A 17190-nucleotide genomic window follows, 5' to 3' on the forward strand; every position below is an offset into this window, starting at 1 on the left:
AGGGCGCAGCATCACTGGCCCTCTATGGGATTTGAACCAGGGCCCTGCTGCTCAGAGCTCGCGCTCCCAAGCCAACTCTTAACCAATGTGCCACTCGGCCGGCCCTGAAGTTTTTACTGACTTCTTGGACCTTGGAGTTCCTGTCTGTAAAACAGGGTCTGTCTGGTTTGTCTCACTAGGCTGTTGTGAGAATTCAATGGGATGATTTTTATGAAGGTGCCTGTTATATGGTAGTCTTCAGTCAGCATCACTGTCAGTGTTACTTCAGAGCTTAGACAAAAAAATGGGGCCCAGGGAGAAAGTTCTTTGGAAAATCCTTTCTCCAGCTCTGAGAATTTTTCTTGGTATAGACCTCTCTCAGCTGGCTACAAACCTGGTAAAAAAAAAAAAAGGGCAATGGAGGCCTTGGTTGCTGCCCTAGCTAACAGCCAGCACTGCTGTTACCATGGCAACTTTTTCTGCAGTGCTCTAAGCACCAATGAGAGGGGACAGGATAACGCTTATTTCCTTACCATCTACACTAGCCCCTTATATTAGCATTCTAACATCTCTATTTGTTCAAATTACATTTGTGCCTTGACTCTTCTTTATGAGGTAATTTTCTCTAATATAATATGAATATGTTGGGAATGAGATCCCACAAAACCTTCTTAGCACAGCAACACATCTCTGCCTTCATCCACTGTACCCAGAGTAATAGGCTCAGGGCCAAAGTGATAATCTAATGAGAGCTGGAAATTGGCTTGCAATTATATGTACTATCAGGACCAATATTGCTTCTCAAGAAAACAAAACAAAACAAAACAAAACCCCTGAAAAAACAACAACAAAAAACCCCCACAAAAACCAAAACACCAGCCATATTGTTATGGTGTTCGATACTGACATGTTTGTTTGTTTTATCCCAGGAATCCTCAATCTGGCATCAGGAGTGTTGGATTTACTTCAGTTCTATTTCCCAGAATCTTTTGATCGCCTTCCAAGGGATTCTGGCCTCTTTGATGGTCCCAAACCAACTGTCCTGGAGTCTTGTAGCGTAAGCGACTTAGCCATTTTGCTACGAGGGAACAAGAGGAAAACCCAGCCCATTGAATTTGGAGCCCACCAGGTAAGCTTCTTGGGATTGTATATTTTGAAATAAAAGGCAGTTCGCAATTGAAAAAAGAATAGCCCCTCTCCCAGAATGGGTAAGTTTCGGAGATGGGTGAGTGACTAATTGTTATTAATATTTCCACTCCCCTGGCTGACCAGGTCCATGCTGGCCTCTTCTCTTTAAAGACATGACCTGCCTCCCATAGAAATAGACTGAACTTTACCAGATTCCTCTATGTAGAATTTATTGTTGTTGTTGTTTTCTCTCCTATCTCCCGTTTCTTTTTTCCAGGTAATCCTTGTAGCCAATGAAATGGCAAAGGAGAAAATTCCAGAAGAGCTGGGGTTAGCGCTCGTGCTAACAGTTTATGAAGCAAAAGGCTTAGAATTTGATGATGTCCTCCTTTACAACTTTTTTACTGATTCTGAGGTAATGTCATACTGAATTCTTTTCACGCGACGCATGTATATGTATGAGCTACACTTCCACGCCAGGAAAAAAAATTTGGAGCTGAGTGGAAGCGAGTTTATCGCAGGTGGCTGTTCCTGTTTTGAAGCATCATCCGTTTAGTGTGGGGCTTGGAGTGTTTGATATGGGTTTTGACAATGGCTGTGGGCTGTTTCGCAGTGTGTCGTGGGCTGGTTCTCCCCGTGCCCTGCCCTTCCCTGCTCTCTTGTATTCATTTTCTTCTGAATACCGGTACCCAAGTGCCAGCTTCCGGTTTTCACCAGCTACTGTTATCCTTGACTCCCGAGGATGCTCAAGTTGGAGTGAGCTCTATGGAGAGCCTTACAAATGAAGGCAAGGTTAGCAGTGTCCCCCCAATGAGGACAGAACTGGGCAAGGTCAGTTTGTAGAAAGAGACAACTACTGGAAGACAAATGAGGCTTGGTTTCTGCCCACTGGATCAGGTAATGCAGGGGACGAGAACAGCCGCCCTGCCTGGGAGCTCCCTTCTGGCATGGCTTCACCACCATTGCTTGTCCCCCATGCAGACACTGGCAGTCAGAGAGTCCCTGGAATGACCCCCAGTGACTTCTGTGCCAGCACATTTCTTTGACTTGCTGGTCTTTCTTCCCGAGCTCAGTACATTATGGGTAGAGCAACCAACTGAAGATCATTGTTCTTGGTTTTCTAGCCACTAATTTCTCTTCACCACCATCTTTTGGTGGGGACTCAGGCTGGATGCAGCCTGTGCTGTGGGGTCTCTTCCGGGGACTTAGCTGACTGTGCCCTGGTCCCTGTTGCAGACTTCCCACTGCACATGGTGCATGCTTGTGGAGCTGGTTTTCATATCCAGGTCAGGAGCACCAGTAGCTATCCCACCTTAAAATCTTCCCCAGAACTGACCCTATCCATGGAGTCCTGATGGTTTTTTTCCTGATCTTTTAAAAAATGTCATGTTTGCCTTGATAATACCGATGACAAATATTGCTGTGGGTGCTTTCCAGTTTATAAAGTACTTTTTAAATGCATTGTTTCACTTCATCCTCCACCAACCCTCTGAGGGTGTATATATTTTTATTATCCTAATCCTATAGATAAGGCTGAGGGTCATGGAAATTAAGTAAATTGCCCATAGGTGGCAGAGCCTAGAACCGAACTCAAATGCTTTGAGTTCTAAATCTCTACCTTATTCCCTTCCTTTTAAAGCCCTGCATGCAAATCAGCTTCCAGAACCTTCCACAATGAGTATACCATTGCCATACCTTAAGCACATTCCTTTTCTATTGACTTTTGCTGATAAAATCAGATGCAGTCTCATTAAGCCTGGAACCATTGTTAATCTCTGAGGACTAACTTCTTTTTCTCATAATACATCCATTGGTCATAGTTGGACCGAGGCTCTCCTAAAAGAGGAAGGGGTAAGACTTTATTGTTCCTGTCCTTTATTTAGTGCCAGTTGTATGCTTGTGCCAGTAAGAAGCTCAAGGAGCTCTGGACTTAGGAATCTATAACTTGTGGTTGCTTCTGTTTGTGAAAGAAACCTCCAGTGATTCTGTCTCACCTAGATCCTGGAAATGGCCAAGGCCTGGATACCTTGTCCCTATGCTCCCACCAATGGCTCAGTGAGTTGCATGAAGTGAAAACAGTCACACATTGAATCTTTGGTAACATCCACTTCATCCCATGTACACCATAAGACTTCTAGAAAGACCTCTGATGGGATGCTTCCCAGGGTACCAGGGAATGCAATTATGCATCCCTGGTACCAAGCACACCCTCAGTTTGTTATTATTTACAACCTCAAGATCCAGAAGCGGCAGTCCGCAGATGGTGGGAAATGTTTTAATCAAAGCCGAGGAGAGATAGGGATCACATAAGTCCCCGGTCACCTGTGGTCTGGCTGCTCATGAGGGGTTTCTTCTGAGATGATTGGCTGAAGGCTGTTGAATAGTAATTGCTATTGGAGACAGGGACTCTGCGGAGAGCTCCCCTCCATCCCTGGCCTCTACGCCCCCCACCCTGTTTATGTTTCTGGCAGGCATTTCCTTTGAAGCACCTGTCAGTTGGGTACATATGTGTGTAGGGGGTTCTCATTGCCCTGGATTGTGAGTCTTCTCTCTAGAGGATTTATTGTTTCCTGTTCAACCACATGGTCACCAGGGCCATATTCTGGGACGGGGAAGGAAATGGAATGTTACAACAAGTTCTCTTATAGGATTTTGCCTCACTTGGGGGAGGGGCAGGCATTCCCCCAGTCACCCCCATACTCTCCTCCTGTGGGGGCCATTTACACCCTGCCCCAGTGAGGAGTCCTTTCCTTCACACTCATGCGAACAGGACCGGAGGGACTTTGAGAGCCACAACTTTTATGGGCTGCTTAAGTAGCCTAGAAAGCAGGCCCCCCAACGCTAGGCTTGCTGGCAGGATCTAAGCCTTTTCCCTTCACAATGACTGATCCCAATAAAACAAGCTGGAAGACTTAATGCTGCTTTCTTTATTGCCAGAAGTGCTACAGGCCTGTATTCTTGTGTCTTTGTGGACATAAAAGGCTCTGCCTTGAAAGGCAAATGTTTTATTCATGGAGGCAGTTAGTCATGGGCCATATGAGCAGCTTTTGCCTCTCATTCAGCAGTTTTAAAATACACTGTGCTTCCCTAGCCCTTCCTAGGCCGGTCAGTCTGTACCTCATGCTGTCTGCTTGGAGAGCCTCTCAAATGTCAAGCAGGTGTGGCTTTTGCCTCCTTTCCTTGTCACACAATTCAGTTATGTAAACAGCCTTATAAAGAGGACAGTCATGACACGTCCTGAAGATTTTTTTTTTTATGTTTCCAACTACTTAAATGATTACATGATTCACATCTCTTTAAAAAATCTGTTGATTGGTTAGTAGAAGAACCATTCTCATTTAATAGGTAGTGTTTAAAGCATTTAATCTAATATTTATATAGTTTAAGTTATGGAGTCACTTAAAGGAGGTGATGAACTGTGTCCATTCCATCTTTTCATCCTCCTTGAAAAGATACATGGGTGGCAAGTAGCACCATTTTAGGAATAGAAAAGTAAAGGCTAGCAGCATTAACTAGCTACTCTCACAAGACACAGTAAAGCATGCAGTCTGAAATTTCATAGGAATTCTGAACTTGAAATACTGCATGTAATCTGGGCACTTTAGCTTCACCAGGGTCTGTAAACCATGGCCCTGGGGGTCAAATCCAGTGGCCTGTGGGTTTAGAATGGCTTTTGCATTTTTTTTTTTAAGATTTTATTGGGGAATTGGGGGAGGGGAACAGACAAGCTGCTGTCCTTTTGTTCTTCAGTCTAGTTGTGGAGGACGCCGCTTCACTGGCCCATGTTGGTATTATGATCATTACACTCTTCCCGGCTGAGGAAGTCGGTCGCCAGCCATTGGATGGCTGCTCACGGTGGCTCATGGCAGCCCACTGCAGCCCTACTGCAGCCTGTGCTGTCGCCGACCACTCACGGCAGCCCAGCTCCAGGTCGAGCTGTTGTTCACCATCTTAGCTGTAGAGGGCGCAGCGTTACTGGCCTTCATGTGGGATCCGAACCAGGGCCCTGCTGCTCAGAGCTGGCGTCCCAAGCCAACTCTTTACCAACTGAGCCATTCGACTGGCCACCGGCTTTTGCATTTTTAAATGGTTAAAAAAAAATTAAAAGGAAAGTAATATTCCGTGGCACATGAAAATTACATTAAATTCAATTTTAGTGTTGAAAAATAACGTTTTATTGGAACACACCACGCCCCTTCGTTTACATACTGACTGTGGCTGCTTTTGCCCCTTAGTAGCAGATTTGAGTATTTGCCCAACAGACCATATGGCCCACAAAGCCAAAAATATTTATTATCTGACGCTTTAGAGAAAAAATTGCCCACTCCTGGTCTATACAGTCACTGTGTTTTTGTGGTTTGAGTTTAGGTAAAGGAAAAAATGGCTAAAATACCAACTATTTATCAAGCATAGTATCAGAAACTTGACATTGATTATCTCCTTTTATTTTCCCAACACACTTAGGTAGTGCTATCATCCCCATTTTAAAGAACAGGAACACGAGATGTAGAAGAGACAAATAAACAATTTGTCCATGGTCACATAGCTAATAAGTGAAAGAACTGAGATAAGAATTTGTTCTGTCTGACCTGAGTCTGAGTTACACAATGTACCCCACAGCTCCGGAATTTTCTTCCATCCTTGGCTGAACAATTTAGTTAGAACATTCTGCCACATGTGTCTTAGCAGCTAACCCTAAGTGGCATCTCTTAAACAGGTTGTGAAAAGGGGTGAGGACACTGGGTTCCTCTCTCTGTGCTGTTTGTTGAAACCCTTTGCTCTTAGCATTCCTTCTGGAAGTGGGCATATGTGCCTGGCTTGTCAGCTGTCTTGGTCAAGTGTCTGGGGAAGTTTTCCTATGCAACTTGAGCCCACTCCCCCAACTCTGAGGCCATAGGATGGCCGCCTCCTCAGAGCTGGGGATGAAGGCCTGGTCCCCATGTCAGGAAAAGGGCAGCTCAATTCTCCATGAGGCCCATGGAGGCTGTGTGTACAGTTCAAAAGCACATTCTTTTGGTCTTTACTTTGTCATTATTGTTCAGGCTTACAAGGAATGGAAGATCATTTCCTTCTTTACATCTTCATCATCCGACTCCAGAGGGGAAAACCAGCCACTGATTGAAGTGCCCCTGGAGACACCCAGCTCCGCTCAGGGTCGGTCTGTCGTGGTGAATCCAGAAATGTACAAGGTGATTTTCTGCCATTTGCCTACACGCTTATTTGACAGGGAGCCAGTAAACAAAACCTGGTTGAGAAGATGGGATTAAAGATGGAACCATGTTGGCAAGCTCCCTTGTCTCAGCAGGGAGCTGGGCTTGATGAGTGGGGCACTTTTTGAAAGTGGAAGGGGTGGGTTGTACCTTCTGTTCTTCCCTGGAACTCAGCTCTATTCAGAAATGTTGTAGTTGCTGCTGGGGAACCCAAAGGTGAAGTCCAGGACCATAGTTAGTGGAGACTGTTGTATAGCAGCCTTGACTGTTGAGGGATCTGGCCTCCCTTGCCCTTGACATCTCTGCTATGTCACCAAGAAGGAGGTCAAAGCTAAGAAGTTCTGAGGAGTTCTTAGCTGAGGGGGGTTGATGGGGCCCTCAAGAGAGTGAGGGTGACATCATGGAAAATTGAACCAGCAGAAGCCAAAACTTTGGGAGAAGCTACTATCCTAGTTTTATGTCTCATACAAAGTCTATAGCAAATAAATAGAATAGCAGTTATCAGGTTATTTCTGTGAATGCCTCAAAGGCTTTGCCAGCATAGATGTTAAATCACTGCGGAGCTTTGCATACTGGTAGGTAGCCACAAATCCGTTGTTGTCTTGAAAAGTGCGTTATTTAATCAAGTAGACCCTCCCTGTGTCATAATCCCCTTATAGCCACAGTCCTCAGTCATGGGGTAGGCCGTAAGTCATTTAGTACTAATGATAGTTATAATAGAAGTTATAATAGACTGGCTTAATTTTCAAAAATCAGTTCCAGTAGTTGTGTAAGATGTAACCACTGGTGTAAACTGAGTGGAAAGTCCATGGGACCTCTTGGTACTATCTTTGTAAACATCCTATGAATCTATAATATTTCAAAATTTAAAATGACAGCAGACCACAAGGGTGGTCCTGTACTAATGGTGTGCTCCCTGCTAGAGCCTTGCCTGTCTTTTCTGCGGCCATAGTGGGCCCCTCATGTCTTTATGGCCTAGACTATATGGCGCTAGCCTTCTCTACAATTCACACCTCGTGTTCCTCCCAAATCAGAGGTAAGCCCAGAGAAAGTGTGTCACCTTCTCGCTACAGGCAAAACACTCATTGTCTTTGCCCTTCACCTTGTCTTTAGCTCCTCAATGGAGAGCTGAAGCAGCTGTACACTGCCATCACACGGGCTCGGGTCAACCTCTGGATCTTCGATGAGAACCTAGAGAAGCGGGCTCCAGCTTTCAAATATTTCAGTAGAAGAAATTTTGTCCAAGTTGTGAAGACAGATAAAAATAAAGGTAAGAGCTCATTAAAATATACTGGTTGTTTGTTAGGAAGTGTGTTGCTCCCAACTGTTCTGAGGTACTGTATGAAGGGTGTAGTTTTTTTAAAGCACTTTATTTTCCATTCTTCTGAGAAATAAGAGTTCCTACTTATTACTAAGCTGCGTCGGAAAGTGTGGTTGTGATAGATTTGGGAGAGTTAACTGCTTTGGGGAAGATCTTTTATTTGTCCTTTAAAAGTGAGGGTCATGGGCAAAGGTTACAGGAAATAGGCTCTGTTGGGAGAATACAAATTGTTAGGGGCTTTTGGACAGTTGATTGGCAATATCTGTCAAAATAAAGGATGCACAGGGGCCGGCTGAGTGGCGCATTGGTTAAGAACTGGCTTGGGAAGCCAGAGGGCCCCGGTTCAGATCCCACATATGAGGGCCAGTGACACTGCCCTCTACAGCTAAGATGCTGAACAACAGCTCGACCTGGAGCTGGGCTGCCGTGAGTCACTGGCGACGGCGTAGGCTACAGCCCCTACTGCAGTGGGTTGCCATGGGCTACCGTGTGTAGCCAGCAGCCAGCGTGAGCGGCCAGCAGCCGCAGTGAGTGGCCGTCCAGAAGCCGGCGACTGATCTGCCTCACCTGGGAAGAACGCAATGATGGTGCCAACTTGGGCCAGTGAAGCAACGTCCTCCACAACTAGACTGAAGAACAAAACGACAGCAACTTGTCTGTTCCCCTTCCCCCAATTCCCCAGCACTGTTCCCATTTCCCATCCCCCCAATTCCCCAATAAAAATCTTAAAAAAAAAAAGGATGCACACACCTTTGGACCCAGTAATTGCACTTCTAGGGATATATCTTGTATAAAATCTCAAAGATACATGGACAAGAATGTTCATCACAGGCCTGTTTGTAATTTTAAGAAACTAAAAACGACCTAAGTGTCCACCAATGTGAAACTGTTTACAGTGGCTACTCTGGTGGTAGAATTGATGGGTGTGGGGCTGTTGAGGAGATACGGATACCGTTTACTTTTCACTTTTATACCCTTCTGTGCTGTTTGCAGTTTTTTGTTTTGTTTTGTTTTTTTAAATTGTCTTGTATCGTTTTCATAATTTACAAAGACTAACTAATTAAAACAATGGAGTGAAGGTCTCCTGATAGGATAACTAGGGGAGAAATCATCAGGCCTTCATGCAGGAGACAATTGTTATCTTTCTTGAGGGTTAGCTGTTGAGTTGGCCCCTCCAGGCCACGGTTAATGTCTCCAAAGACAGGGGAAAGCACAGGGCTTGGCTGCTGTACAGAGGGGTCTGCTGGTTTTCCGAACATGTTTCAGCCAGTTCTTTGGGGCTATTTCGGCTTACAGCCAATGGCTCAGTTGGGAACCAGGATTAGATGTTCTCTTCCTGGGACCTCACTGCTGTGGTTTAATGGGAAAAGTCAAAGGCTTGGGGTTGACCTAGCTTCTTATTAGAACTCTCCACCTGTGTAGCCACTTGGCATTGTTCAGGTCCCACTTCCTCTTCCTGGGCCTTCACGTCCTCAACTAAAAGACAAACGAGTGGGTTGGGCCTGCTGTGGCTGTTTTTATTCTTCCCTGCACTCCTTTTATTCTCAAAGTATGTTCTGGCACCCATTGTAAGAGATCGTCAAGATACGCATCTGTTTTCATTTAAAAATTCAAAATGAAAAAGGATTACGATTTATTTTGTCTTCATAGCATTAAGAATACAAGAAAAAGGAGTCTTAATTGTGTTACAAGTTGCACATGGTAAAGTCTTGGAGCATATCTGTTCCCGCTGTGCAGGGGATGAGTGTAGTGACTGCGTGGTTTGGGTTTCTTCAATATGGCGGAGTTCACTGGCCCTATGCAGAGAGATGCTGCGGAGCTTTGCTGTAGGGATAAAATGTCACCAGGGCACTAATAGTGAACACAGACTCAGAGCAAGATGCTGAGTCATACTTGCACGAAGTGCTGCGGGGCATGTCAGAGAGCCCGCAAGGAGTGCTCAGGCCCTAAGGCTTAACGTGTGTTTTGCACCTTTGAAAAAAAGCTGGTGCGTCTGCCTTGTTCCGTGGTTAATATCCATTAGCCTGGATATCTCTGACCCTCTCAGCTCATATTTGGCTGTCAGCATTGTCCTGGTAGTCACTGTCATTCCTGGGCTCGGTGAAGCTGTGGCTCAGACCTCCAGGGAGTGTCGCCCATGGCTGGTGATGCTGAGAGGGCCTAGGGAAGGGAGCTGACCAGTCGCCAGCAGGCCAGTGAGGATAACAGACGGGTCTGCCAGCAGGCTGTTTGCAATAGTCTGTGTCCACCAACGGGAGTACCCGATTGCTCACTGTGATGAGGGCAAAGTCTGCACATTTGGAAATACTGTGAAATCCTATCACCTTGTCTCTTGCTAAGGCCCCGACATGGGACTTTGCTGAGAGCTACATAGCTTTGGAATTTTAAGGAGGAATTATAAATTGCTATCTGTCTTCTAATTCATAGCCTTATTAGTAAAGGAAAGTAGAGCAAAGTTCAAAAACGAAACAGCTTCCTTTCTTACCCCCACACCCTCCTTCCAAAACTCACAACAACCTGGCCTGGTAGGCAAAACTATATCTTAAAATGAATGCTAGGAAGACAACATAGGTGTATTTGTTTGTTAGGGCTGCCATAACAAAATACCACAGACTGGGTGACTTACACAACAGAAGTTTATTTTCTCACACTTCTGAAGGCTAGACGTCCAAGCTCCCGCTGTCAGCAGCTCTGGTATCTTCTGAGGTCTTTCTTCTTGGCTTCTATAGCCTTTCCTCTGTGTGAGCCCCTGACATCTGTTTGCATGTGTGAATCTCTTCTTCTTATAAGGACCCAACAGAACAGCCTCATTTTAACTTAATCATCTTTTTAAAGGCCCTGTTCCCAAATACAGTCACATTCCAAGGGACTTGGGGTTAGGATGTCACCTGTGAATTTTTAGGTGGGGGTCAAAATTCAGCCCATACCAACAGGTTTAAGTGAACAGATGCCTAGAAAGGCAAACTAACTTTTCTGTTTCATTTTAGACTTAGACGACAGTATGTTTGTTAAGACCTCGACCCCTGAGGAATGGATCGCACAAGGGGAATACTATGCAAAACACCAGTGCTGGAAGGTAAGAGGCTAGACAGCAGCCAGGGGTGAGGACGCTGTGACTTGCGGCCTCGTCAGGCCTCATGGCAGGTTTCCCACCATCACATTTTCACTGGGACCGGGCGAGGGTAATGGTGCTTGTGCTACTTCTGAAACATGAGGTCACCCCTCGATGAGGAGAGTTCCCTGTCTTGCTCCTTCATTTGGCCAAGTACTAGCATGGGCCGATGGGAAAACGGAAGGTCATGGCCTTTGCCCCACCAAGTTACACTTCCTGTATTCTAAGCTTAAAAGCTGTTGCCGTGATTATATGGCATTTTTAAACAAATTGGTCCTCTTGTTTTTTTTTCCAAATTGATCAGACGTAGACTTCACTGCCAATTTGAGTCGGGTGGGCACAGGTTAAACTTCATCGTTAGACTGAGCTGACTGAGTTCCAGCCACAAGTCATCTTAGCGAGCCAGAGCGTTCTTCCTGGAAGTGTTAACGCCGTTAGTCCTTGAAGTTTTGAAGCCAGCACAAAGAGCCTCATCTCTTTCCCATCGTCAGCATCCCTACACATCACCTGATCTCAGGGGCACCGTGGCGTGCATGTCTCCTGTGATGTAGTGGTAATGATGTCTTCACCCGCAGGTTACAGACACCATCAGATCAACAAAGTCAACATGGGCCCAGTCTCATTCCATCTCTCCCCTGTGTCATCTGCAGCTTGTCAGGGGTTTCCTCCTCTTGGTTGCATGATGGCTTCTGCAGGACCAAGCCCCTCATTTTCCTCAGCAGCTTCCCAAGCAGGAAGGAGGGGCAGGCACTCCCTTCTCATGTGTTTCTTTTTTATCGTGAAGTCCCCGGTGGACTTCTTACATCTCATTGGTCAGTACTAGGTCACATGCCCATGCCTGGCTGTAAAGGAGTCTGGGAGGCAATCCCACGTGGCAATTCTGGTCCTTGATAGGAGGCAGGTTCTAGCATCAGGCAAGAAAGGGAGGCGTGAGCACTGTGGGAAACTGACCAGCAGTGTCTGCCACCGCAGGAATGCACATTTCCCTAAAGTTTGACTCCCAGGCACCTGGGGTGCCCTGTGCTTGCAGGTGTAGGAGAGCTTCCTGAGAGGACCTGGGCAGAGCGCTTTCTTTCCTTCCATGCCTCTGTACTCACGCTAGACTTTGGTCCAACTCCTCAAACATTACAGGGAACGTGCCTGCAGTTTCTCTTGGTACTTCTGCACACGTTTTGAGACAGTGATTTCTTGAAGGGCTCGTCCCTGCTGCTTTCACGATTCTTTTTCTGACTGGAATTTCATAGAGTTGGACCCGAGTGAAGGTACGGGGAAGTGACGGGTGCAATGAAACTGCTAGTCAGAACTTACCGGAAGCCACTGTTGGAGGTGCCTTCTGTGTGACATGCCTGGGTAGAAGGAATTCTCAGAGTTTTCTTTTTCCTGATTCTTAGGAGAGTTTTGTCTCCTGTGTAGGGAACATGGTTTACATGGTCTACAGCAAGTGACTCCTATCTGGGGTTTATCAGTTATCTTTTTCGGCATGATAAACAACCCCAAAACTTAGTGGCTTACAACAAGTCACTTATGTAGCTCGTAGTTCAGTGGGTTGGCGAAGCTGAGTTCAGCTGAGTAGTTCTTCTAGTCTCAGCGGAGAGCCTCACGTGTCTGAATTCAGCTGCCAGTCAGCAAGCAGGTTGCTTCTGGGGGTTGGCTGGCTCTCGGCTCAGGTGATGGGGATGAATGGGTTTCTAGAGAGAGCCTGTGTTGAGCCCACAAAAGCCACTGGGTGACTTTGGGCCAATAGCTCTGTGTCTCTGACCTGAGATTGCTAATGCAGACAATGAGGAGGATGAAACTGCTCACACATGGCTGATGGAAGATGAACTGAGGGCCTGTAAAATTTGTATTATGTACCTTTTCCATGGCTTCTGGGTACTTCCAGAAGGAACCTTTGAGTATGAAGTGTTAACGGTAACACTGTTGGGCTTTGTCTTCGAAGGCTGTTTTCTTTAGCTTACCAGCTCCTCCCTGCTCCTCGCTCTTACATTGGGCTGGGGTGAGCCCCAGGGCTCTGTCAGTGCAAACATGGAATACCCACTCGACCTCTTGTTCTGGATGTCACCTCCATTACCTTGCCGGGAATTGAAACCATTTGCCTCTTCCAGGTTGCGGCCAAGTGTTATCAAAAAGGGGGTGCGTTTGAGAAGGAGAAACTGGCGCTGGCCCACAACACCGCCCTGAACATGAAATCCAAGAAACTCAGCCCCAAGTAAGAGTCTTGGGTCATTTCGGGTTTTCTCGGATGAGATCAACAGGTAAATTATGTTGGTGTCAGGTCAATAGTTCACGGAAGCTCTGTTTTGTTTCCCTCTTCCCAGGGAAAAGCAGATGGAGTACTTGGAACTGGCGAAGACCTATTTGGAGTGCAATGAACCCAAGCTGTCCCTTAAGTGTCTGAGCTACGCCAAGGAGTTCCAGCTCTCTGGTCAGCTGTGCGAGAAGATGGGGAAGGTATGCCCTGGCCCCCAGTGGCTCCTGGGAGAATTGCGCTGCCCTCAGGCAGATGGAGGGGTGGGTCCTCTGCATCTGTTTGCGTCAGGAAGGGGCTCCAGTCTTCCAAAGAGAGAGAGGTCGGCCCTGCTGACTCTGGGTTAGTCCTTCTCTCTGTACTTGCTCCAGTGTTTAGTTAGCTCCAAAGGGGTATGTGTGTGTGTGTGTGTGTGTTCATTTGTTCATGTCTGTGGGAATGCTCGAGACCTGATATTAACCACGAGGAGGCCAAGTGTTCAAATCAAAGGGATGATGGGCTTCAGAACGTTCCTGCCTTCTCTTCCTGTATGTTCACAGCCTGGGGTCTGCCTGGGCGAACGGCTTGGCATCTACATGGCGGTCTGTCTACATTCCCAGTAATTGCTCTGGGTCTGTACCCACCAGTCTGGCAGCCACTAGCCACATGCGGCTGTTTAACCTTATATTTTAAGTTAATTAAAATTTTACATACAATTGAAAATTCAGTTCCATATCCTCATTCGCCACATTTCAAGGGCTCATTGTTATAGAACATTTCCATCATTGCAGAAAGCTCTGTTGGGCAGAGCTGCTGGCCTAGCCATTCACAGAGTGGTCGGCAGGGGGCCACACACTCTTACTTGTCTGTGACAAGGTTAATGCAGAAGATGCAAGGAAATAGTTAGAAATTTTTATAGCCATTTGGCGTTGATGTGACATCCAAGAGATGATACTTTTCTTAGCGATTCGTTCTATTATTGAGTTATAATTGACATATACTATTGTATTAGTTTTAGGGGCATAGCATAGTGATTTGATATATGTATGTATCGTGAGATGATTGCCACAATAAGTTTAGTCAGTATCCATCACCACCCATAGTTACAGTTTTCTTTTCTTGTGAGGAGAACTTTTAGGATTTCCTCTCAGCAATTTTCAAATATACAACACAGCATTATTAACTATCGTCACCATGCTGTACATTACAAGAATCACTTTTAATGTATCAGTTGTGATCGATTGGACGTGGAGAACCACCTGGTCCCTCACCACAGGTGGCCTGAGACGCTGTGCTCTAAGCACCCAGCTGCGGCTGGGGTATTTCCCCGCAATGGGCTTTATGACCCTGCAGTAGAGAGGTGAGTTTGCACATCTGTATGTGAAATATAGTAAGTCCTGGATCCTCAGAGCACCCCAGGCACTGGGTGGGGTGGGGGGACCTATTGGGATGTTCGACTTGTGGCCCCAGTGCTGCCTGCCCTGCCCCATATTTATTATGGGATGTGCCTTGTGAGCGAGATGAAGATGGAGCAGGGATTTCAGTGTGGGGGCAAGTTTGGGTCCTAAGATTCCAGGAACTAGAATAGTTTCCAACCTCTCCATGTTCCTTAGCACCCTCCCTCCAATCTCCTGTGCCACCACCTGGACCCCAAGCAATCACAATTATAGAGGACAGGCCTAAGCCTCTCACTTTCCCCCTTTTGCCTACCAAAGCCTGTCATGGCTGCACCAGAGACCCTTGTTTATCTGCTCACGTTGCCTCCGCCACGTGAGGCTACTCTGCTCCTAAAGGCACAGGCTACCCTGTTTCCTTTCGCTTCACAGGCCTGACCACTGGTGTCTACCCCCTCTCAGTACATTCTAGTAGCTCCACACCCCACACAGGGAAAGAGTCGGTCCCTTTTTTTTTTTTTTAATCAGGGTGTTTGAGCCTCAACCCGCCTCAGCCCTCTTGTAGTCATCCCACCAAACTAACCAGCATGACTCAAATTGACCAGCGTGGCAGCAGCCGTTGCCCAAACGCTTAAGCCAATCGCCTCCCTGTTCCCAGCCCCCAAATCTGTGCTACCCCTGGGAAGAAATGCTTGTGAGGGGGCCGCGGGGAGTGTAAGGCTTTCTTTCAGGGATTCCTCTGCCTCACCCTCTTCCTGCCTCTCTCCAGAGAGCAGCACTGGTTTCCCTGGAAACCTCTCAAGGCCCTTGCTCTGGATGGCGGTGGGGACCTGTACACAGAGCAGAGTGGGCCTGAGCGGGGAGCTGCCTCTTAGAGCTGTCTCCTCTTCCTCTTCTCCCTCCAATTGTGTGCATACTTGGCACCTACTAGGGCCACACTCCAGGATTTTTCTTCTGAGTAATCAGCATTGTTAAGAAGAGGAAAAGAGATGGGGTGGTTAGATGCACTGATTTTGGGGTTTTATTGATATGGCAAGATGGGTCTAGGAGCTCCCCAGTCTGTGAAGTCTCTAGACATAAAAGAACCTCATATCTGAACCTTGTGTATACTTTGGCCCTTCGTGTAGCTTGTCTCCTTAAACAAAACCCAGCTAAGATTTATTAGAGGGCCTGGCATATGTATTTGGTTTCGTTTCATTTTGATTTTGTTTTCTCTTTGGATCTCAGGTGCACCAAGCAGAGATGAATATTGTTAGAAATTCAACAAGCAGATGGGCCCCTTGCTGTGCGCCAGGCACTTTGGGTGCTCAGTGACCAGCAGGCCACAAAGCAGGGGCCTGTGCCCGTGGGAGGGAGATGATAGACAAGCCAATAGTATATAAGACATGAACGGTGATGAGGGCTAGGTGAGAGGAGAGAGGGTGTTAAGTGTTGGTATAGACACAGGGCAGTCAGGGAGCTGACTTTCGAGCAGATTATGAGAATAATTACTGGAGGGTCCCGCAGGGCAAAGGCCTCAGGGTGGGAGTGTGTGGGTGAGTTGGAAGAACAGCAAGGAAGCCGTTTGGCAGGAGCAGAGTGAGAGGGGTAGAGAATGGTCAAATGAGCAAGAGACGGTGATAGGAACAAATCGTGTAGGGCCTCGTCGCCCATGGTGGGGACTGGATTTTGTGGAAGTATGCTGGGGAACCAGAGGAGGTTTTGACTGATGAGTGACATGAAGCCAGTTATGCGGATGCTCTGTGGCGAGGTCTGTAGGCAGCAAGAGTAGAAGCAGAAAGGTGAGTTAGGAGAGTCTGGTGGTGGCTTAGGCTGAGATCTGTGGCTTGGAATGCCATGACGGTGGTGGAGATGGTGGGGATGGTGGGGAGGGCTGGTGTCTGGGAAATGCTGGGAGACCCAAGCAGACAGCATACTCATGGGCTGGATGGACAGTGTGAGAGGGGGAGGAGTGGAACAGACGCTTCTGTTCATGGCAGACCCACCATTGGTGGGTACCAGGCCACACTCATGCGTTTTACTTTGTTCATCCTCTTCCTCTTCATAGCCAGTCTCCATTCCCATTCTCTTCTCGCTGGCAGCCATTCCAAAACATTTACTACATGTCCCCATATGCACGCATCATGGAAGAATAAATAGTAGTATTTTCTATACATGTATATATTTTAAGCTTATCTTGCTAGCATCTTGCTCTGTTTTCTGCTTTTTCCACCTCCTGCTATAGTGTTGCGGTCTGGCCCAGTTTCTGACCGCTGATAGTATTCTCGAGTGGGCACCCACTGCATTGGACTTATCCATTTCCCTACTAGTGAACGTCCACATTGCCACCAACTCCTGGCTGCTACACGTAGAACTGTGGCGCAGGGCGTCTCCTTCCAATCCGTCTGAGACCAGGGAGGGGTCCTGCTAGAAGTGGGCCTGCTGGCCCCGGGGTATGCATATACTTAACTCCCTAAGTGAAAGTGAAAGCCATATGGCTTCCAGAACAGCTGTGCCCCACATTCTTGACCATGCTCAGTGGGGATTGATTTTCTAATTTTTGCAAACCTGATGGATGTCTCCCCCTGTAGTGTTAATTTGCGTTTCTCCGGTTATGAGTGAGGTGGAGCATCTTCATTTATCTGTTGGTCATTCAAGTTCCCCCCACTGTGAATTGCTGGTTTATATCCTTTGCCTAGTTTTCTGAAAAATCTTTGTTTTCTTTTCTTTGTGTGTGTGTGTGTGTGTGTGTGTGTGTGTGTGTGTGTGTGTGTGTAGTTGCCAGAATCCGTTTTATGTTCTAGACCTGCCCAGCCTAGTACAGTGGCTACTACGCACAT

General features: G+C 46.8%; 1 protein-coding gene across 1 annotated transcript in view; it reads left to right on the forward strand.

Moving 5' to 3' along the window:
* The window catches only part of TRANK1 (tetratricopeptide repeat and ankyrin repeat containing 1), a 110057-nt gene that overhangs the window by 81830 nt on the left and 11037 nt on the right, over positions 1–17190 (forward strand). Inside the window, exons 14-20 of the mRNA XM_019647152.1 lie at positions 909–1108; positions 1385–1522; positions 6150–6296; positions 7431–7587; positions 10626–10714; positions 12856–12959; positions 13069–13201. Coding sequence (XP_019502697.1) covers positions 909–1108; positions 1385–1522; positions 6150–6296; positions 7431–7587; positions 10626–10714; positions 12856–12959; positions 13069–13201 — 968 coding nt within the window. The remainder of the gene's footprint in view (positions 1–908; positions 1109–1384; positions 1523–6149; positions 6297–7430; positions 7588–10625; positions 10715–12855; positions 12960–13068; positions 13202–17190) is intronic.

This window comes from Hipposideros armiger, unplaced genomic scaffold (genome assembly GCF_001890085.2).
Source record: "Hipposideros armiger isolate ML-2016 unplaced genomic scaffold, ASM189008v1 scaffold_109, whole genome shotgun sequence".
In the NCBI taxonomy this organism is placed as follows: Eukaryota; Metazoa; Chordata; class Mammalia; order Chiroptera; family Hipposideridae; genus Hipposideros; species Hipposideros armiger.